The sequence below is a fragment of the Anastrepha ludens genome, chromosome 3, assembly GCF_028408465.1.
Source record: "Anastrepha ludens isolate Willacy chromosome 3, idAnaLude1.1, whole genome shotgun sequence".
Lineage (NCBI taxonomy): Eukaryota > Metazoa > Arthropoda > Insecta > Diptera > Tephritidae > Anastrepha > Anastrepha ludens.
Window position 1 is genome coordinate 108,193,426 of NC_071499.1, and position 23,638 is coordinate 108,217,063.

The 23,638-nt window shown below is 37.4% G+C and overlaps 1 protein-coding gene across 5 annotated transcripts in view; it reads left to right on the top strand.

Moving 5' to 3' along the window:
• Positions 1–16,213, top strand: part of LOC128858739 (acidic phospholipase A2 PA4) — a 53,924-nt gene extending 37,711 nt beyond the window's left edge. For 2 of the 5 annotated variants that reach the window (XM_054095224.1, XM_054095225.1), the window contains 4 exons: positions 8,007–8,168; positions 8,228–8,400; positions 8,471–8,665; positions 8,739–9,413. In XM_054095224.1, coding sequence (XP_053951199.1) covers positions 8,008–8,168; positions 8,228–8,400; positions 8,471–8,665; positions 8,739–9,313 — 1,104 coding nt within the window. In that variant the 5' untranslated portion in view covers position 8,007 and the 3' untranslated portion in view covers positions 9,314–9,413. Of the gene's footprint in view, positions 1–8,006; positions 8,169–8,227; positions 8,401–8,470; positions 8,666–8,738; positions 9,414–15,358 lie in introns of those variants that run through there. The other 3 variants (XM_054095227.1, XM_054095228.1, XM_054095226.1) reach the window with 3 other exon arrangements.
• Positions 16,214–23,638: the final 7,425 nt, after the last annotated feature.

The window sequence follows — 23,638 nt, forward strand, 5'->3', positions numbered from 1 at the left end:
AGTACTTTGAAGGCGGTAATATCACTTTTGTAGAATAAATTTGTGTTGTGCATATTCTGAGTATATTCCGGGAACTTTTTGTGCAACGTATTATTTCCAAAGTTTCATTCAGCTGACGAATTCTTTCTTTAGCTGAACCAATCCCTCGTGTCGGTTCAACGGGACGATGACAATCGTTGGGATTATTATTAATTTATTGCGCCTTGCAGTGGACTCTTATAATAAAATTACGTTTTATTTGAGAAGAAATTGGAGTGCATGGCTTCAGTACGCCCCCGTATGCGCTTTAAATTTTTCATTTCGTAAGCCATCTGAGACAGGCAGCTATTTGCTTAACAAGTAATATGATAAATGAAAGGCGCAAAATGGCGAGGAGGAAGTTTTGCGCAAGTCATTTGATCGTTGGATAATTAAATGGACATGGGAACAACCAAAACACAAACATCACAAAATCAACAGTAATACCACGTATAAGTTATGCTGATGCAATAGCCTCATCAAATCCACAGGTAATAGAACCAGAACTAACTATCAAATGACTAATATGACGAACATAATTACAATGTTAATAAATAACTCGAATGGACGAAAGTAATAACACAAAAACTCTTATCTGGAATGCAAATGGACTAACTCGGCAATATTTAGAGCTGAAGCGGTTTTTAATTTACAGAAAAATTTATATTGCGTTAATTGCAGAAACACATTTTACAGACAAAAGTTATTTAACATTTCCCGGATATAAATTATATGCAAATAATCATCCCGACGGAAAAGCTCATGGAGGAACAGCCATTATCATCAATACAAACATAAAGCATACTGAACGACTGCCCTATGTGTCATCTCACATCCAAGCAACGTCTATACAAATTGTTGACAACAATGAACCCATATCCATATCTTCTATCTACTGTCCACCACGCCACTTGATAAAGACGGATCAATATGATGATTACTTTAAGACATTAGACAGAAACAGATTCATTGCTGGAGGAGACTTAAACGCAAAGCATACTGACTGGGGTTCAAGATTGACTAATAAAAAATATATATTTAATTAACGCAATCCATAAAAAAAATTGCAGGTTTATAAGTACGGGTGAACCAACTTACTGGCCTACGTATATTAAAAAAATTGCAGATTTAATCGACTTCTGTATAACAAAAAATATTAACCATAACCAACTGAAGCTTAAACCAAGTTATGAACTATATTCTGACCACTCGCCGATAATACTTAACTACACATCAAAAATTTACCCTATAGAGATAACACCCCAAATATTTACAAAGAGGACTGACTGGGATGAGTATCGAAAACACATCTCCCAACAACTCATTCTAAGTACACCTTTGAGAACACAACTTGACATTGAGCATAGCATCATACATTTTAATGACATAGTTATTGACGCAGGATTCAGATTCACACCGCAGCAAAAATATAGCGCACAAAACACTTCAAATGACATTTCTATTAAGAAGCAAATCAAGGAAAAAAGAAAATTGAGAAAAAGATGGCAAACAACCAGATCTCCTGCAGACAAACAGAGGCTTGTTTATGTGACATAAAAAATAAGGAAATTGAAAAATATCTAAAAAATTTAACTCCTACACATGAAACAAATTATTCCTTGTGGAAATGTACAAGAAAACTTAAAAACCAGATAAAGCATTAACCCCCACTAAGAAAAGATGACAACACATGGGCTTTTACAAATGATGAAAAAGCAGCGACATTGGGAAATTATTTTGAAAATGTCCTACCGAACGATTAACATAAACAAATTGACACGATTAGTAATGTTAATACTGATACCATCACAAAAATAAGAAAAACAAGCACACAAGAAGTGATATTATGCATCAAAACTCGCATTAAACATAAAAAAGCACCCGGATATGATATGCTGACAGGCAAAGCACTTACGGAGTTACCAATTGAGGCTTACCTACTTCCCAAAAGTATGGAAAGTCGCAGAAATCATTGCGCTACCAAAACCGGGTAAAAACCCAACAGCTTTAATTTCAGAAAAACTTTTACATGACAGAATTACCCCAATACTTGACACGAAAAACATCATTCCAGATCATCAATTCGGTTTTCGAAAAAAACACTCAACTATCGAACAAATACATCGAGTTACACAAAAAATATGTTCAGACATGGAAAATAAACGATACTGCATAACTGTATTTTTGGACGTCGCAAAAGCTTTTGACAAAGTTTGGCACAAAGGCCTCTTGCATAAAATTAGGACAATATTACCACTGGACCATTATTTAATTATCAAGAGCTACCTTGCTGATCGATGCTTCTACATTAAATACAATGACAAATACTCGCATATACATCCAATAACAGCAGGAGTTCCTCCCTGGCAGCGTTCTAGGACCACTGCTATATGTCTTATTTACCTCTGACATACCACTCTCAGACGACACTAATTCTACTATAGCAACATTCGCAGATGACACAATTTTATTGTCATCTGACAAAAACCTCTCAACCGCAACAACAAAATTACAGATGTACACCAACAATGTAAAGAAGTGGTTTGACAAATGGAGTTTAAAAGTAAATGAGGACAAATCTGTACAAGTAATACAAGATTGCTGCTATGCCGATTAAGCTCAACAATAAAAATATACAAATTGAAACATCTGCAATATCTTGGAATCCACCTGGACTCAAAATTAACTTGGAAAGATCATATCAAAAAGAAACTAAAACAAATAAAGGAAAGATTTCGACAATTGCATTGGCTAATAGGTAGAAATTCTAAGCTCAATATTTCCAAGAAACTTTTAGTATACAAGGCGGTCATTAAACCAATCTGGACGTACGGACTTCAAGTGTGGGGAACTGCAAAAAGAACTCACATAAACAAAGTACAGCGACAACAATCAAAAATCTTACGGACTCGTATAATAAGAATGTCCGACAGGTACACAAAAAATGATGGCATCCATACTACGTTCAATATACCATTAATCGACGAAGAAATAAAAGCGATATCAACAAGGTATTTTAACGAAATAAACCAGCACAAAAATAGAGAAGTCAATACACTCTCACAACTTGAAAGAAGAACTTTACGACCGACCAATTGACCTACTAAATTAAATATTAATTCTCGTATGCTAAAATAACTGTTCTATATAAAACGTAATTGTCTTCCTAAAATTTAATCGCTGTATTGGTCTTGGCACTGGCCATGATGAAATATATTTAATAATTTTCCTAACTAATTGTTAAAAAATGTACTAGATGTCAGTATGACAGATGTATGATTAATGTAGGAAATAAAAACAAACAAAAAAATTAGGTTGGGTTCTTGGCCATGAGGGATATGAGGGAAATGAAATGGCAGATAATCTAGCCAAAAAAACGCCAAGCATGTCTCTAATTTGTTTTGAGCCTTTCTTTGTACTTGCAAAAGACTCTATTAACGAATTTCTCAGAAAGTGGGAGAAGAAGAAATTCGTTGAACACTGGTAAAATTCTATCGGTCAGCGACAAGCCACCCTCCTTCAGCAGAGTAGGCTTTAGACTTTTAACTGGTTACTTTATAGGCCACTGTAGCCTTTATAGGCCAATTTCTCTTAAACGAAATTGGTCTCTTTGATACCATCATCTGTCGATTCTGTGAAATGGACGCTGAAAATTCAGAACACATTCTTTGTAAATGTCCTGCACTAGGCAGAAAAAAGCTATACCACCTCAGTGGTATTGACGTGCATTCATTATAAATTATGGAATAATAAACCACAAATGTGTTAAAATTCTTAAAAAGCCTCTACTTATACCTTCTGCTCAAATATGAATGAGACGGTATCAATAAAACGGTCCGCGTATGACTTATGTCAAAAAAAAAATTTTTTGTTGGTCCCCATAGGTGGTCTGCAACATTTTTAAGGCGTCTGAAGCCGAAATTTGGAATAACGAAAATGGAATAACAAAATTTCAAACAAATTCTTTGAATTTCCATCGTTAAATTCGAAGAACACACTCGAGCTTGACTTGTTTACAGTAGCACAGAAAACAAACTATGTGACATATCACGCTGAAATTTGCCATGTAAGCTTATAACAGTCCTACCAAAAAACAAAAAATTTATTTTTGCCATATGTCATCCGCGGACCGTTTTATTGATACCGTCTCGTTCATATTTGAGCAGAAGGTATGGCACCTCAGTAAACAATAGATCTCTTTTGCTCGCAGTGCGCAGTAGCCTAATAATAATACTAATGTTATCTTCAAGGTTCAATTAACCAAGCTTTACTGTATACACTTGTACTCGTTTTGAGGTGTGAATTTTCTGCGCTGCTTGCTTTTGGTTTATAATTTTTTTTTTATGTAAGATTTTCTGTGGCGACTATTGACCTTCACCCTTCTAAAGCGTACATGCCTTTGTATATTTAATTTATAAATGGATATACACTTAGATAGATTAGTTGGATCCGCTTCTCGTATGCCCTTAAATAATAATAATTAATTGGATTGTGCAACAAGTTAAGTAGCAAAGTAACTACTCAGATATGTTTGTACACATTTATTTGGATATTAGCTTTGAGATGGATTAACTTAGAAGCTAAACTGCTCTACAAAATTTATAATATATTAACTGCGTGTAATAAGTACCAACACACAAGTAAATCTGTTGCTCATAAAAAAAAGAAATAAAACTACACAAAAATAACGGTAATGGCCTCTAACAAAATTGGATAGAAACTTAATGCTCTATAAACAAACCGATAGGTAAAGCACCAACACACATAATTACATGCATACCAATGTTTATTTACATACATACCGAGTAGGGAAGTCTACTCGTTCGGAACTGGTGCCCTATTGAATGAAAAATTGTAATGTTGTAATCTGCCTGCTTTCAAACTGGAAGATAACTCCGCATTTGCCTAGACGCCTGGTGTTAGAAATTCTGAATTTTGCAATACCTCACTGATAGTTTCTGGCACTAGCTCGAGTCATCCATAAGATACTGAACCATATCCAATAGGCCGGGTCGATTTGTGGGGAGGCAAAAAAATCGCCCATTGCTCTATGAAAATCATATTCTCGGGATCAAAATAAGAAACTTTGCCGAAGGAACCATACCTCTAAAACGAATTCTTATGTCCCCCAATTTGGGTCGAACTTTTTAGTTTCTTTTCTCATGTAAAGGCCAAAAATGGTGATATTTTGAAATGATTGTATGGGGGGTGTGCCACTGGCATGAGTGGATCGGCCGTCCAAAGTTAGTGGGGGTCGGTCATACATTTGGACTCGATTGGAGCTCTCTAAATGGGTCAAAGTGGGATTTTTCGTTCGACTCAAATTGGGGGACATCAGAATTCGTTTTAGAGGTATGGTTCCTTCGGCAAAGTTTCTTATTTTGATCCCTAGAATACGATTTTCACAGAGCAATGAGCGATTTTTAAATCGACCCGCCCTAATATACAAGGTTTTCGCATTACATCCAACTACGTTTAACGGTCTCAAATCGCAATCCAATGTGGCCAAGACAATAGATATAATTGAACTTACAGCTATTCTGATCTGATAGTGGAGTATAGGGTTTGAGTGAACTCATTGTTTGATGGGGCTAGATGATAAGGTGCGCCATCCTGCTGGAATCAGTCATCGTCGACGTTCGTGTCTTCAATTATCCCATATGTTTATGTAATTGGCGCGTACACCTTTTCCTGAGTGTTTGGTCGACCTCCTCCTCCGATTTCTGCTGTGTGAATTCATGCTGTTCTGCAAGAGGAGACCGCGGCTATAACAGGTCTTCAATTGCACTGCTTAAAAAGATGGTCACCGTATCTCTCTAGCGCTCACCATTGGCTGAAATGGTCTTTCGAGCTGACCTGCTGGTTTTTCGATCTGCAGATGCGTTAATTTGGTGTATTTATGTACATACATTTTTAATAAATATTATAAAGGGTGGTTAAGTTTCAAGGGCCGGTGTTGATTTTGAATAAAATACAATTCTTTTAAGAAATTATTATCATTTCTCTTTATTATGATAATATTGGTATGGCTCAATTACGTATGGAACAAAATATAGGCCAAATGGCCACCGCGGCCTCGGCGCCACACCTCCAAAGACCATCAAATGCAAATAGTTCCTTATCTAAAGGGTGGTTAAGTTTTAAAGGCCGGTGACCACCAAGGCCTCGGTGGCACACCTCCGTACACCTTTTCTTTTAAATAACCCCAAAGAAAGAAGTCGAACGGTGTCGTTGACGTTTAGGTGTGGTTCACATTCAACATCGGCCCTTGAAATTTAACCACCCTTTATTACCATCCTCAGGATATGCGACACTTCGGCAGGATATGGCGTTCAATTTGAGCTGTTTTAAAGCCCAAGCCCTGAAAAGATAACGAAGCGGATGGTCGATTGCTGCACAATTTAGACGTAATAAGCGAATAAACTGCAATGGAAAATTCTCTTTCACCTGCTGCGTGAACCTTTGGTTGTTGAAGTCCACAGCGGTTCGTTGCTGATAGAATCCGTAGGTCACTTCTTCATCGATATGCCTCTTATTATTAGTAATCTTTGCTAAAAAATTCGCTTCCAGAGCACCTACAGCACCGTCCATAGAACGATCTGTAATATCACAGTTTATTTAATTTAAAATGCATCGACAATTAATATAAATCCTGTCGCATAGCTATCGGAATAAGTTTGAGCCTTCTTAAAGGATGTCCCAGGAAATGAGCGGCTTCCCCAACCCATTTTGTGGCCTAAGAAAGGGCAACTTATCCTCTTCTAATCGGAAAGTAGAGGAATGGTAAAGAAGATCATACTAGGACCACCTACCGCGTCTATTGCAAATAAAATCAATGATAGGTAGCTTTAACCTAAACCGATTTAATAATTGTATGGAATTAAATAGGAATAATTTAAGAATTATTGCAGAAATGCAGGGTACGCATACATTTTTCATCTTTGTTTTGTCTGCTTCTTCCCGAAGTATATAAACCTAGTGACATGACACGCAGGACAGAGATGGACAGTGACAGAGATGATGTCTGACAGACTCTTTCTCCTTCTAATTCTAGCCGCTTCTGCGCATGTCGACCTAGGAGAGATGTTTTCCCTTGACCGATTAAGTTGCACCTTTGAGTGCCTGACCTCCCTTTCTGGCCATAGGTAACAAACTTTTTGTAGCGTTACCAGTCAGACTATCTACCCATCTCGTTTTGACTGAAGTGACAATGCTACTTCTACCACGCAGTTTGTGGGTTGAGAGGGGTATACCTACAATCTCCATACCACGAGGGAGGCGAGTGGTAGTGCTCTCTCTCTCGCTAATTTGTCAGCCTTACAATCGCGTGTGTCTCACCATGCTCTAGCACCCTTATCAAGTGGATTCGGAAATATTCCGACAGAGATGCCCGGCAGTTGTGAGCAATGATGGAATTAGTGACAACCCCATCAAGAGATTTAATGGCCGCTTGGCTGACCGACAGATACCTCATGAATGGCTATAATTTCTGCCTAAAATACACTACAGTGTTTAGGAAGACGATCCGAAACGTTTACATTTGGCTTCTTACAGTAGACGCCATAGCCAACTTTATCGTCAAGCTTGGAGCCATCAGTCAAGTCACTCCAAAAGGAAAGAGAAAAAAAAACCAATCAGCTGTTACCGGAAATAAGGTGACATCGCCAGATTTGGCTAATGAAATCTTTTCCACTAGATAGTCACAAATCGTGTAGTAAAGACCTGGTAGGAGCTTGCGATGTTTTGGTCCTGTTGTAAAATCAGACCCCATTTGTGGCAGTAGCTTCTCTTTCATTAGGCTCGAAGGATTTTTAGAGAGTTGCAAGTCAAAGCACAAGCATTGGCACGGACAGTCCGTAGCTGTGTAGCTGAAATACTATTCAAAACAATGCATTTCTCACGAACTGCCTATTTTGGACAAGATCGAACTTCTTCAAAGTAAAAATTCCTAAATAACATCGAGTATCTATATTTACTATTCTTTGCAGCATGTCAAGCCGGCTCTTCATACTCGTACTTACAGTGGCACTGATTGTGGCAGTATTTATAAACGGTGGCAATGGTTCGGCGGTATTGATCTCGGACAATACCATGTCAGTGATGGTGGAACTTTCATCGCGTCATCCATTCTGCAAAATGCACACGGATCGGTAAATTGATACTATAAAAGTTCTAATACTTAAAAGCTCACTCCCATCCCATTATCTAGCGGTGATATTCAACGCATGCTGCTGCAATCGGATCCCAGACGCATCCGACAGGTGCCACGTGAATCGGTTATGGAGCTGAAGGAAGTATGCTTGAAGTCCGGTTCGTATGGACGAGAGTTTAGAGGTGGCTTGGGTTTCATCTATCCTGGCACGAAATGGTGTGGACCAGGTAGTAAGCAGCTTTGAGACTTACATGAACACAAACTTTTGTTTTAACTTTTCCACTTTGATAAATTTTTAAGGTACCGCCGCCGTCGACTACAATGACTTAGGGCCACATGTAGCCGAGGATCGGTGCTGTCGCGAACACGATCACTGTCCAAATGTGTTGAATGTGGGCGAGTGTCGTCGTGGTCTCTGCAATACGGGCACTTTTACGCGTTCGCATTGTGATTGTGATGCGCGGCTACGCAAGTGCTTGCAGTCACTTAATACAGGTAAGCGTCGTTATCAAGTCTTTGGCTAACGGTTAACTTATTGAATTCCTATTCACTTTTTACTCTTCCACAGAAACCGCCAACACACTGGGCGCCATCTTTTACAACGTCGTGCAAGTGACTTGCTTTCAAGAGCGCAGCCCCTGCTCGGCGCACCAAAGGTTCGAAGATTTCTATTATCGTACAAATCGTTGTGATATTAAGTTTCGTCAAGCGGATCTTTATGTGCCGCCCAATGCGGGCAATGTCATTGAGAAAATTTTGTCACACCCCTATGGTTTGGCACAGAATTTTCCCTACTACCCTGAAGCACCTCAAGATAATGGATACTACGGTCGTTCGTTACGCTCAGACCCAAGCCCGAGCCTAAAAGACAACTTCAATACGTTCACGCGCCGTTTGGGCGTAAAAGTGGCGTCAGTGGGTCTGGCAGCGGTGAATATTTTTCGTGAAATCGTGCAGAGTCCGCGTGGTGTTTGGAACACTTTGAATTCACGCGTGAGTGCTGATTTGCCAAATGGCAATGGAGGTGGTTCAGGAAGAGAGGGTTACTACTATGGCAGACCGAATAGAGGACCGCCACAGGGACCCGGGTATTACTATAATCAAAGGAACGAGGTGTCGAGAAATAATTTTTGGGATTATTGAATGAGCGCTAAAGACTGACTAAAGTTGAGGGAATTAGTTTATGATGACTTTAAGATAGACTTTTTGGTTAATTTATTTTTTTTTTTTCGCTTTCGCTTGCTTAAATTCTTAAGTTGTTCTGTTTTTAAGTTAGTTTAAGTGTTTAATTGTGCCAATTAGATTGCAATTTTTTGTAGTTAGTAATGGCATTACTTTGATTTATCATATAAATTTTTAAGTTAAAACAACGTCAGTATTAATAAATTTTATTTTTTGTCTTGATTTTATTATTTAATAAATTTTTAATTTAAAAAATCAATTTTATTTATTTCTTTCTCCTCTACTTACTCTCTTTCTTCTTCTTCCTCTGGATTGTCGCGATAACCGCTTAAGCGATTCTGGCAGTTTTTTCCTCGTATCAACCGACGCGAGTTGGACACACCAGGTGAAACCAAGTCCTTCTCCACCTGATCTTTCCAACGCACAGGAGGACTTCCTCTTTCTCTGCTACTACCAACGGGGACCGCATCGAATACTTTCAGAGCCGGAGCGTTTGTATTCATTCGGACGACATGCCCCAGCCAGCGTGGCCGCTGGATCTTTATTCGCTGCGCTATGTCAATGTCGTCGTAAAGCTCATACAGCTCATCGTTCCATTGCCTGCGATATTCGCCGTTGACAACGTGCAAAAGTCCAAAAATCTTGCGCAGAATTTGTCTCTCGAATACTTCAAGCGACGCTTCATCGGATGTTGTCAACGCTTCTGCGCTATACGTTAGGACGGGCAGAATGAGAGCCTTGTGGAGTGTTAGTTTTGTTCGTCGAGAGAGCACTTTAGAACTCATTTGCCTACTTAGTCCAAAGTAGCACTTATTAGGAAGAGAGATTCTACGTTGGATTTCAAGATGTTATCGGTGTTAAAGCTGGTTCCTAGATAAACGAAGTCTCTAACAACCTCGAAATCAAAACTGTCAACAGTGACGAGGGTGCCGATACGTGAGTTTGTTCGATGACAGGAGGTACTCCGTTTTGTTATCGATCACCGTTAGACCTATTCGACCATATTTTTTATAGGAGCTGATGCATGCAGCCGGCATTCAGTCGGTTCCCGTAGTTTTATTGCTATCGCTATTCGCTATTCTCCCCTCATTGTGGTTGGGCAGCGGAACGACAGTCCCGTCATCATCGATTGGGGGATCGGAATCTGTGACATGCACAGTTGTCGCTATTTAGCAAGTTCGAGAAGTGCTCTCTCCATAATTTAAGTATTCTCTGAATATCGTCACGAGATCGCCGTCTTTTTCTTACAGGAAAAACCAACTATTTACTAAAGAAATTAAATACGCAATTTTATTTAGTGCGAGAAATCGATATTTGATTTCAAGTTAATTCGTAGACGAATGTCGAGAAGAGAGCGGTGCCAGTCTTCTTAACCTCCTACACCTGCAAGAGTGACATATGGAAAAACTAGGGATGACAATTCTCATCAGATCGAAGAAAATCTATGGGCGTTGGTCTAACAGGAAGCGCTTGACCAAAAACAGAAACGATTAATCCTCCTGCAGGTATCAATTCGAACTTTTTGATTTTTGGTTAGATTGGTGATAAACTACCGGGTTCATATCATCATCAAAAAAGTAAATTTTTTACTACAAATCTGGAATCCTGCAGAACATTTTTGTACCGCTTAGTTGAACTACCTAGGGTTTGGCCAGACCGTGGCATGTTTTCGTATAAATTTAACGATTCATTTGATTTGTGTTTTTGAAATATTTGTCAAATTATTTTTGAATCAAGAAATTTAAAATATATTATTTACTTTCATTTAATTTAATTACGTTGTATGACAAAATCAAACTTTTTCACCACACTAACCATATCCCAGCAATGGATTCTGGTAGAGAGGACAAGAAAAAAAAAATTGTGAAAAAAACTTTCCGAAATATTTTGGCGTAAGTTTTAAAATATCAGAAATTTTATAATTCCAATGGAAATACAAACATTTTTTGGTGAGGCTCCCTTTCAATAATTGGAATGTCTCTGTGCCAGTGAACCAATGCACGGTTCGCGATCTACCTAAACTATTGCAGCCTCAAGCGCTTCAAATAGGAAGAAAATAAGAACTCAGGAAGGGAATCTTATTAATCATTTGAAACGCCGAAACGAATCCAATTTGACAACCAAGCTACTGCTTCCTTAATCCCGGCTACATACGCTTCGAAGAACTACAGTGATCCGGAAGCCTAAATTTGAGCTTGATACTCCCCCACTCGTCCAACCTCGAACCATCCGTAATCAAGTTTGCCATGTTCCGCTAGAACCCTGCGAGAGTGTACATTGATCGAACACCATGGAGATGACCTCAAAGTTTTTAAGAATACTGGAGTGTCCGTAGCTTAAGTCTAGCTTATGGCCCGAACACCAATTTAATTAATAAGATAGTGCGCAAAGCTTCCACTTTTAAAGAGAATTACGAATGTGTAATTATTTTTCCAATGAAGTACGCTTTTTTCGAATAGAAGCTAAGAGATAAAATATTATATGCAAACAAATTTGAAATTTTACTTTATATTGGCTATGTAGATTTGCGGGATATTCATTTAATTTTATTGCTAAAAATTCCTATTGCTGTTATTTGCCGTGCAGCACTTTTTACTGCTGGGTAAGTGCTAGTGCTTTTTCTTTTCAAATCTAGCTGCAGAAATCGAGGTGCGCTGCTGCCTTGTCACGCGCAGTCGCTTCTGCTATTCGATTTGTTTAAAGTCAAAGTGGTGGTGCTGTCGCTATTTTCTTTTTAAAGTCAAGCAAAGACAAAAGCAAAAGATTAGAATCTTGGACTTCAAGTCCTGGAAAGTGATGTTAGAGCAAACAAATCGCGTGCAATCCTTTATGTACATAATTCATATGTTTATGGTAAATGGTTTTCTTCTCGCACTGAGAGAGATAAGAAGGATAAAAGCATGACGTAAACATGAAATAGACAACCAAGGCATCTCAATAACCGATTTTAGAATGCGATTAGAGATTTAGATGCCTGACCGCCTCAATTTATGTGCCTAATAAAAATTCTACCTGCACAGCTACGTGCATAGGTTCATTATCCTGTTGGAATGTTCCTGCGTCACCGAAGAAATCCACTCCAAATCAATTATAAGAAATTAAGAAAATATAACAGTCTGCATACCTTTCCCAGAGGAGTATATCGTGACAGCAGGGGTTCCTCAAGGATCCTCTCTGATCACTGCTATGGAGCTTAATGTTTGACGGGTTTCTAAGACTGGATACGCTCCCTAGAACTAAAGTCATTGGATTCGCGGATGACATCGCGGTGGTAATGGTGGCAAAACAAATCCACGAAATTGAGAGGATCGCCAGTAAATCAGTTAGCAGGATCAAGGCTTGGCTAAGCTCTATGAAGTTGGAATTAGCTGAGCATAAGGCCGATGTAGTCCTAATAAGCAGCAGAAAGATAGTAGAAACTATAAATGTAAATGTTGAGACTTTCACTATTAGTTCAAAACCCGCTATTAAATACCTAGGAGTGATGATTGACAGTCGTTTAAACTACAAAACTAACTTGGAATATGCTGTGAAGAAGGCATGGAGGGTGCAGTCCTGTCTGTCACGAATAATGCCAAACAACGGTGGACTTAGCCACAGCAAAAGAATATTATATAGCAGGGTAGGTAGGTAGGTAAGATGGCAAGAGTACCCCAGGTACACTGCAAGTAGCATTTACGTGCAGTTTTGATACCATAATGTGGACCACTACCTGTGAAAGGATTTAGGGAGGAGAGAAAACCGTCTACAGCCATCCAGTGCTGTTGATGTAGCGGAGGAGAGAAAAGGGATCTAGGCTGGAGAGTTTCATCAAGTCATCCCCAAAGGGGACACTAAGGAATCTCAAGCGCCTAGCCGCCAGAGCCGGACATTTGCAGAGAAAGTGCTCCACAGTCTCTTTCTCTGCAGGATCCCCACAGCTTCTGCAATGGGGGTTGTACGGAATTCCAAGCTTCTCCGCATGAGTGCCGATCACCCAGTGACCAGTGATCACGCAATGAGTTTGGAAATTGAATGGCGGGGGATTCCCATCACCTTAGGCGTTCTATTTATATCGTATTGAGGTCATAGTGCTTTTGAAATGGCACACGATGAGACAGACCTCCATCTGTCTTGCGCTTTTCTTAGAAAGAAGTTGTGTAGTTTCCCTTTAACGACGGCCAAGGGGATACCGATGTCTGAGAAGAGGGCAGCTGGATCCGGTTCTGCCGCCCACTTCCTGGCAAGCTCATCGGCAATTTCATTTCCCTCTATGTTCCTGTGCCCAGGAACCCAGATGAGGGAAATGTTTCCTGCACGTTCGAGACGTTTGAGTTGCTCCTTAAAGGAGTTCACGAGAAGCGAGCTGCAATACGGCGACGACAGTGCCTTGATTGCAGCTTGGCTATCGGAAAAAATATTAATGTCTCCCTCCCAACAGCGATTTCGAAGCATTTTGCATGCCTGCATGGATCGCGAAGACCTCTGCTTGAAAGACGCTACTTGTCACCGGCAGTTTAAAGGAGACCGAAATGCTGGCTGATTTAGAGTAGACCCCCGCTCCCAATCCAGACTTCATTTCGGATCCGTCAGTGAAAACAGAGGCATCTATATCCGCACCAACTCTCCCCTCTTTCCAATATTGCCTGCTCGGAAAAATAGCCCTAGCACAACCCTCAAAGCACAGTTTGTGGATGGAGAGGTCGGTGAGAATATCAGAGAAGGAAGGGGAGATCTGCTTCAAGATGCTACTAGGTCCTACAGGAAGTTGTCTCCAAAGGCCAATCTCCTTCAGCCTAATAGCACTCTGAGCAGCAATGGATTTAGCCTGCAGATCCACAGGAATTAAGTGGAGAATAACGTTGAGCGCAGCGGTGGGACATATTCTACAGGCACTCTAATTTAGTGGTGTTGTAGCCCTTCTGAAGAGCTACCCACCAAACTAGGCAACCGTATGTCAAAATTGGCAGAGCCACTAAGTTGTACATCCAAAGTACGACATGTGGCTTGAGACCCCATTTTTTGCCGAACATAGATTTACAGGCGTAGAAGGCTATATTGGCCTTCTTAACTCGATTTTCTATGTGCAGCTTCCAGTGAAGCTTGGGGTTAAGTATTACACCAAGATACTTGACTTCCGATGAAAGTGTAAGACACTGGTTGTTAAGGGTATTAAGCTTAAAAGGTGGAGGCTTGTATTTTCTGGTGAATAGCATCAACTCCGCTTTGTCAGAGTTGGCTCTGAGACCGCTACTGGCGGGGTAGTCAGCTCGGTTCTTTTATATGCCGCACCGATCTGGGCTGACGCACTGAACATACATACATTCTTACGACATATTTAGAAAGGAACCTTGGGGAAACAAACTTCCATCTAACCCAACTCCTTTCAGGCCATAGGGTATTTCGAAAATACCTCGATAGATTCGGCCGTGATAGTTCACCAAACTGCTCAATCTGCACGGAGTGGGAAGAAGACGCCGATCACGTCTTGTTTCAATGCCCAAGCTATGCTAACGAAACCTGTAGAGAATATTATAGATTTTATGTTCAAATCGGGTGATAACTGGAAGCGAATCTGCGCGTATGTGCGGAGGTTCGTAGACGAAATATTTAGCAGCCTATGAGCTAACCAGCCCCCTTTTTTGGACAGTTCCGCGGGGAGAGTGGTAGATAGTCGAGAGGTGCTTAGTACGCAGGTGTAGCTGTGAGGATACAAGCCGTGCATATTGCTATGCCGGTATACCAGTACTCATGAGAGTTTCCTCTTCACGGTCGTCATCTAGGAAAAAAACAAAACATACCTTTCGGAGTTCATTTTGCAGCCTAAATTTAAATCTTTGAAGTCGTTTTTCTTTCATTCTTTGAGTTATGTCATTCTTCTAAACGAGTAGTTTGTTGTGTAAATTCCCACTTTACATGCAATTTGCAGCTGATTTGTTTTGCTGTGAAATTTCTTTGATTTGTATGCTAATCTCGTTTCTCTCTAATATCTGTCTCTCATTCTCTCTCTCTCTCTCTCGCTCTTAGGGCTGGTTATAACAAAACGGAACAGGATACCATCTGCGCTCAATGGCAATATCAACCATCTGAAAAATATGTACCCAGTGCACCCGGCCGAACTTAAAGCTGCATAAGAGTGTGTATGTGTATACGCACATATACAAATCCATACATATGCAGGGGAACAGAGGCGATAGACAAATAAGAAGCAACTGAACAACGAAAACTTGAACAATTACCCACACACGCATACACGCGCACGCCATTACCTGCATGCATTTAAATATAAATTTATGCTAGCCACTACTTTATGTCTACAATTGAGCTAAATACCAAACGTCACACACACACACACATATGAATGTATATACAACTAAACGCAAGCACTTGCTATAATTACATATCATAATTTGATAATTGAGTAGTGAAGATCAAATAGCCGAAATACTTGGCTTATAAAGTAGAAATTTGCACAAATCAAAAAAACAAAAAAAAACAAATACACATACATATACAATCGTAGAGTTGTATGTGCGCATATTGAAATGTATGGTGGAAATAGTAGTACAAAGCAATGGAATGTGAAAATCGTACAAATGAAAATGAAAATGGTGAAAATGTGCAGGACCTAATAGCAAATATTGATATTTTTAGATGCGTATACAAGAATTTGTATTCTGGTTTGCTGAGGATTTATGGACAGCCTTGTAATGTGAATTAATTGGGTAGGAATTTCGATGTGATAATCTAAGCGCAGAAGCGAACAAATTATTTCCCACTTTTGAGCTACAGAATAAGGTGTAGCAAAAGTTGGTTCAAGTCATTAGAACAATATTTATTCATAAGCAAAACAAAAAATAAATAAAAAGCAAAAATAAAATATGAAGCAAATGGAAAGTCGTGGTTTCACTTGTTGTTTAAAGTAGTGTGTCTACTAATTTTATTTTAATTTACTCTATTTTTATATATTTTAGTACAATTTATAATAATTTATCTTTTGTTGGCTGTTTGGCCGAGCTCCTTCTCCAATTTGTGGTGTGCGTCTTGACGTTCTTCCACATATTGAAGAACCTACAGTTTTATGCCGGCTCCGAACGTCTGATGGATTTTTATGAGCAACATTTTCATCATTTGCATGGCAGATCTGCCATGACTCGGAGGTCTGGCATTGTCTGTCGAGGAGCGTCCACTATTAGACAAAACTTTTTCCATTTATTTATTTATTACGAATATAGTGAAACTCACAGTCAGTCAGCTTTTGTTCGTTATTTTATTTTTTTATTTTATTTCATTGTACTTTACTTTGCTTTACTTTACTTTATTTAATTTTCTTTTCCTCGTTTTCATTTTATTTTATTTTTTTATTAATTTTGATCTTTTCTTATTTTCATTTTACTTTTTCAAAGTCGTTTATTCTTTTTTTGTTGTTGCCACTTTATTTTTTTCAATTTCGTATTTCTATTTTATTGTTTTTATTAATTTTTCCTTCTTTATTTTCTTTTTACACATACTTTAGTTACTTCATTAATTTTCTTCTCTTATTTTACTTAGTTTAATTTTATTTGTATTTTTTGTTTTCCTTTAATTTTTTATTTTAGATTTAATTTTCCTATTTTTATTAAATTTTTTATTTTTATTTAATTTTTTGATTTTAATTAAATTTTTTATTTATTATTTAATTTAGTTTATTTTTTATTTAATTTTTTATTAAGTTTTTTTTTTTATATTTATAAAAATTGCATTTCTTTTTTATTTTGCCTTTAATTTTTTATTTTTGTTTAATTTTTTTATTTTGGTTGGTTGGTTGGTTTAAGGGTGACCCCGCATCGGAGTGCCACATAGACCGCAAGTTGAGTCCGAGTCGGTTTTGGAGGAAGTAGAAGCCACAAGGTATTGCGGTGATGTCTTTTTGACGGTTTTGCTCTTAGTGAGCACTTTCGCCACCGAAGACGTGGTTTTTGACCCCGCCATGAGTTTGGTGGAGCCAAGAGGTCTTCCGCGTCGGGGAGGAATTTGTTGTTTTTGTTGTGTTGTTTGTTTTGTGTTTGTTGTTTTATACATTTTTGCGGGGCGGTCACTCAGCTGACGTGTCAGCAGTCGTAACCTGGGATTTAAGTAGGGAAATAGTGGGCTTCGCCACGCCAGAGCCCTATACCGTGGTAAGTCGAATTGAAACAGGGGTGCGACAGGTGTCCCAGAGTCCGCATACTAGCGACTTAGCTCAACCTAAGCCATGCATCCCTCGGCGTGTGCTGTTCCACCTTGGATTGGTAGCCTTTGATATAAGGAAGTGACCTTCTCCCCGTGGGTCCATGTTTATTCCATTCGTATTAGCAGAGGCATGACCTACTTAACCACAGAAGATAACGGTGGCGTACCCTATCCACCACCTGGGACGCGCCGCAATAGATGCCCAACCAAAGGGTATTTTTACTTAATTTTTTATTTTTATTTAATTTTTTAATTTTTATTAAATTTTTTATTTATTACTTAATTTATTTAACTTGTTAATTAATTTTTTATTCAGTTTTTTTATTTTATATTTATTTTTTTTTTTATTTAATTTTTTATTTTTGTTTAATTTTTTTATTTTGGATTGAATTTATTTATTTCATCTTTAATTTTTTTACGTTTTCTTTAATTCTTTTTTTTATTTTGGATTTAATTTATTTATTTTGCCTTTAATTTTTTTATTTTTAAATATTTTTTTAGGTTGTATTGATTTATTTATTAAAAAAAAAATTATTTGTATTTAATTTTATTTTAATTTAATTTATGTTTTTTACTTCTTTTAATTAATTTTTTTCAGTTTTCATTATATTTAAGATTTTTATTTTTATTTTGCTATATTAATTTTTTGTTTCTCATTTTTATCTTATTTTATTTTTTTAATTTAATTTAATTCTAATTACATAATTTTATTTAATTCCATTTTGCATCGGTTTTTTTACTTTTTTGTTTTCATTTTTTACTTACAATTATTTTGAATTATTTGTTTTTACTTGATTTTAACTATTTTAATAGTTTATATATTTTGTTATTTATTTAATTTAATTACATATTCTTTACTTTAATTAAATTTAATATAATTTTTTTCGTTTTCGTTTTAATTTATTTTTATTTTCCCTGTTATTTTATTTAAGAAATTTTTTTTAAGTTTTATGTTTAATTTTTTTACATATTTTTCTTTCCCTTTTAACAATTAATTACTTAGTTATCCTTTTTTATTTAATTATTTATGTTTTTTAAAGGCTCAAGTAAAAATAAAATTGTTAAATAAACAAAAAGAAACGCAGCGCTAGCAAAGGAGGCCTTTTGCTAACTGGTTTATAAACGTCGTAGAAAATACTTCAGAAATGTATTTTATTTTCATGTATTTTAGTTTACTTCACTTTATTAAATTTTAATCTTATTTTATTACATTTTACTTAGTTTCATGTATATTTTTAACGTTTTCTTCTTCTTCTTAATTGGCGCTATAACCGCTTACGCGATTTTGGCCGAGTTTAACAAAGCGCGCCAGTCGTTTCTTTCTCGTGCTAACCGGCGCCAGTTGGACACACCAAGTGAAGCCAAGTCCTTCTCCACCTGATCTTTCCAACGCAGAGGAGGCCGCCCTCTTCCTCTGCTACCACCAGCTGGTACCGCATCGAATACTTTCAAAGCCGGAGCGTTTGTATCCATTCGGACGACATGACCCAGCCAACGTAGCCGCTGGATCTTTATTCGCTGCGCTATGTCTATGTCGTCGTAAAGCTCATACAGCTCATCGTTCCATCGTCTTCGATATTCGCTGTTGCCAACGTGCAAAGGTCCAAAAGTCTTACGCAGAATCTTTCTCTCGAACACTCCAAGCGTCGCTTCATCGGATGTTGTCATCGTCCAAGCTTCTGCGCCATACGTTAGGACGGGCATGATGAGAGTCTTGTAGAGTGTTAGTTTTGTTCGTCGAGAGAGGACTTTACTACTCAATTGCCTACTTAGTCCAAAGTAGCACTTGTTGGCAAGAGAGATTCTACGTTGGATTTCAAGGCTGACATTGTTATAGGTGTTAATGCTGGTTCCTAAATACACGAAGTCTTTTACAACCTCAAAATTATAACTGTCAACAGTGACGTGGGTGCCGATACGCGAGTGCGCCGACTGTTTGTTTGAAGACAGGAGGTACTTCGTTTTGTCCTCGTTCACCACCAGACCCATTCGCTTTGCCTCTTTATCCAGTTTGGAGAAGGCAGAACTAACAGCGCGGTTGTTAAGGCCGATGATGTCAATATCATCGGCATACGCCAGCAATTGTACGCTCTTATAAAAAATTGTGCCTGAGCGATTAAGTTCTGCGGCTCGCACGATGCTCTCCAACATCAGGTTAAAGAAGTCACACGACAGGGAGTCACCCTGTCTGAAACCTCGTTTGGTATCAAACGGCTCGGAGAGGTCCTTTCCAATTCTGACGGCGCTGTTGGTGTTGAGCAACGTCATCTTACATAGCCGTATTAGTTTTGCGGGGATACCAAATTCAGACATCGCGGCATACAGGTAACTCCTTTCCGTACTGTCGAATGCAGCTTTGAAGTCGACGAAAAGATGGTGTGTGTCGATTCTCCTTTCATGGGTATTTTCCAAGATTTGGCGTATTGAGAATATTTGGTCGATGGTAGACTTTCCAGGTCTGAAGCCACACTGATAAGGTCCAATCAGTTGGTTGACGGTGGGCTTCAGCCTTTCACACAATACGCTCGCTAGAACCTTATAGGCGATATTTAGAAGACTAATCCCGCGGTAATTGGCACAAATTGCAGGATCGCCCTTCTTATGGATTGGGCAGAGCACACTTAAATTCCAATCGGCAGGCATGCTTTCATCCGACCATATTTTGCATAGGAGCTGATGCATGCACCTTACCAGCTCCTCGCCGCCATGTTTGAATAGCTCAGCCGGCAGTCCGTCGGCGCCCGCGGCTTTGTTGTTCTTTAGCCGCGTTATCGCTATTCTCACCTCGTCATGATCGGGTAGCGGAACGACAATTCCGTCGTCAACGATTGGGGTATCGGGATCTTCACTTTCTCGGTGACATGCGCAGCTGTCACTGTTTAATAGGTTCGAGAAGTGTTCCCTCCATAATTTAAGATTGCAATCAATCTTTTAACGTTTTCACTTTTTTATTTTAGTTTTTTTATTTTATTTTTCCTCATTTTTTTCTTTTATTTTACTTTAAACATATTTTATTTGTATTTTTTGTTTACACTTTAGTTTTATTTTTATTTTTATTTAATATTATTAATTTTTTCCTTTTTCTACAATATTTTATTTTGTTTTTGTGTATTTTATCTCTTTTAATTTCTTTTATTTGACTTTTTTATTTTTCCTCTTTTTTAGTTTTTCATTTCATTTTACTACCCTCCATTAAATTTTTTTTAGTGCTCATTTTATTTATTTGACTTTTTACTCTTTTAACTTAATTTTTTATTTATGATATTATTATTTTGAAATATTTTTTTTGGGCATTTGTTACCTTTTTTATTTGTTTATTACTATTTTTTATTTCACTTACTTTTATTCTTTATGATATTAATTTAATTCAATTAAATTTCACTTTCTTAATTTAATTTAATATAATTTTTCTCGTTTTGATTTTATTTTAATTTTTTTTACTCTTAATTGATTTTAGATTTTTTTTAATATATAAAAATAATAATAATTAATTAATAATAATTAATTTTTTACTTTGCTTTTTTATTTTATTTTCTTTCAACTCATTTTACTTCATTCGATTTTATTTATTGCAAAAATCTTTCGGAATGAAGCCATGGCTCAAAACAAGGTATCCGTTTTGGCTCTGAACAAAGCGCCCTCTGCTGTCGACTAGCTCCCATCTGAAATTCGTGGAAAGACGTGTGTCCAACATAATTGAAGTGAATGAAGTATACGTTTAGGCTGTCACGGCCGTCAGTGGCATTTACTAGTGCCGTGTTTGGCACCACCGGAAGTAAGGGGCGGAATGCGGATGTATTTTTATATTTAAAAACTTCGCTTATCAAAACCTTAAGGCAACGCTCGGCAAACACGCGGCAACAAAACTTTGTAAGGAAATGTTTTTTCAACACAATAAATACATCAGTAATTTAATTCTGAACTTTGTGACACTCACAATGGGTAAACTCGTGTAAAATTGTCTTTCCCCTAACGCTTGCAAACCAACAATAAAGAATAAATTTGGGGCAGTGACATTAAAACTTAACAAAAAAATAAATTTAAATGAATAGTTTGTTTCATTTTTAATCTAAGCGAAGCAAGACATTGGCTAGGGGACAAAGCTTAACAAGTTTACTTAGTTACTCAATTTGATATTAGAAAATCAAGCAGCAAAAGTTAGTAGATTAAATGCGAACAATGGAGTCCCTCAAAAAATCACCTTTTTATTTGTTTTACCACAGCCAACTTTTCATATGTTTTTTTAAATATCTCAACTAAGGCAACTTACTTTTACTTGTAGCGTTACCTCGAAAAATGCCTGAAAATTTGGAAATACATATTACTGTTGCCACTAATTGTAGTAGTGTCACAGACAACGGAGTTGAAAAGCCGTGCCGAGAGACAACAATTTTAGAACACTCACTGGAAATTCAAGCAGGAAAGAGGACAAATCGCAATTATAGAGAAGGTGAAAGAGATTGGGAAGGGTAGGGGCAAACATTGCCATGCATCAAACGAAAGGAGTTTTACAAAGCTTTAATACAAGAATACTTTTGAACAGCGTTGCCACCTTATTTTCAACGGGAAACTATAAATTATTTACACAGTTCAATTAAATATTAAGATATATGCAATTTTTAAACGAAAGCAAAAAAATTTTAAATGAAAGTATAAATTTGTATTGGTGTTGCCACCTAATTTTTAGTGGAAATGCGAAAATTTATTACAAAACTGAATAAATATTTTGGTGTGGGTATTAAACGAAAGCTTTTTAAAATACTTGAGTAAAATTTGTTCAGTGGTGCTGCCACCTGGTTTTTAATGAAAAAGGAGGAAATTTATTACAAGACTTTGTTGAAAATTAAGATATTGACATCAAATAAAAGTTGTTCAAAACACCTGAATAAAAATATTTCTGAGTGGTGTTTCCACCTAGTTTTTAGTGAAAAAGCGTAAGTTTACTACAAACCTAAATAACTAATTTAATGTGGGTATTAGGCGAAAGCTGTTTAAAATACTTGAGTAAAATTTTTGTTTGTGGTGCTGCCACCGGGTTCTAATGGAAAGAAATGTAAATTTATTTGAAAACAGTGTTGAAAATTAAGATATTGCCATGAGACCAAACGTATTTAGAATACTTGAATACTAGAATATTTCCGAGTGGTGCTCACACCTAATTTTTAGAGGAAAAGTGTAAATTTATTACAAAACTGAATAAATATTTTAACATGGTGTTTAAAATACTCCATATCCATTTTTTGTTTTTTTTTACATCTAAATAAGACAGTTATTCGAGATTCTCGAACAACTGTTTGCCCAGGGTTGGCATTCTCTCCTTCCATAGGACAGGGCATTCACAAAGGAAATGGAAAATCGTTTCCTTTTTCTCCGGTTGTTTACAACTGTAACAGTGTGTGTTGTGAGGGATGGCCACATCTTGGGTTGCTTGTTCTTCGACAGACCAAAAGCCAGTTATGACTGCCATGAGCCTGCAGGAATTCCTTATTTCTTGTTTATCACTGTTGACGTTTGTTTAAGATTGTAGGTGGGCCATAACGTTCTGCTAACGACTGATTCCTCCATCTACAATCCGTAATTCGTAAGTACTTTGCAAAAATTGCATTCTTGACTGCATTCAGTGGTGAGAATACCTATTATGCCAAATCGTTATTCATGGCAGATCCCCCTATTGCCAGTTCATCTACTTTTTCATTAGCTTCAACGTTCCGATGCCCCGGGACCCAGATTAAGTTAACGTTATAGTTTTCTCGTAAGGTGGTAAGGCTATTCCTCTTTTGTTCGACCCGTTTAGAGCTTCTCTATTCATTTTTGCTGGCGATAGCCTTCGCAAAATTCAAATATCTTCACGAAATTTATATAATGTTTAGTTTTCTTTTTCCAAAAAAATCATTAAATCATTAAAAAATATTTATAATGAACCACTAAATATTTGTTTACTTTCATGCACATTTTTAAGTATTCCTTTAAAATTTGTATGCAATTTTGACTCTTCTCCATTTGTTTTTTTTTTTCGTTGTCGCTCGCGTGTGATGTTGAATTGCGCAATCTTTACTTTTAATTCTCCCGTATAACAATTGGAATAAATTTCAGCCT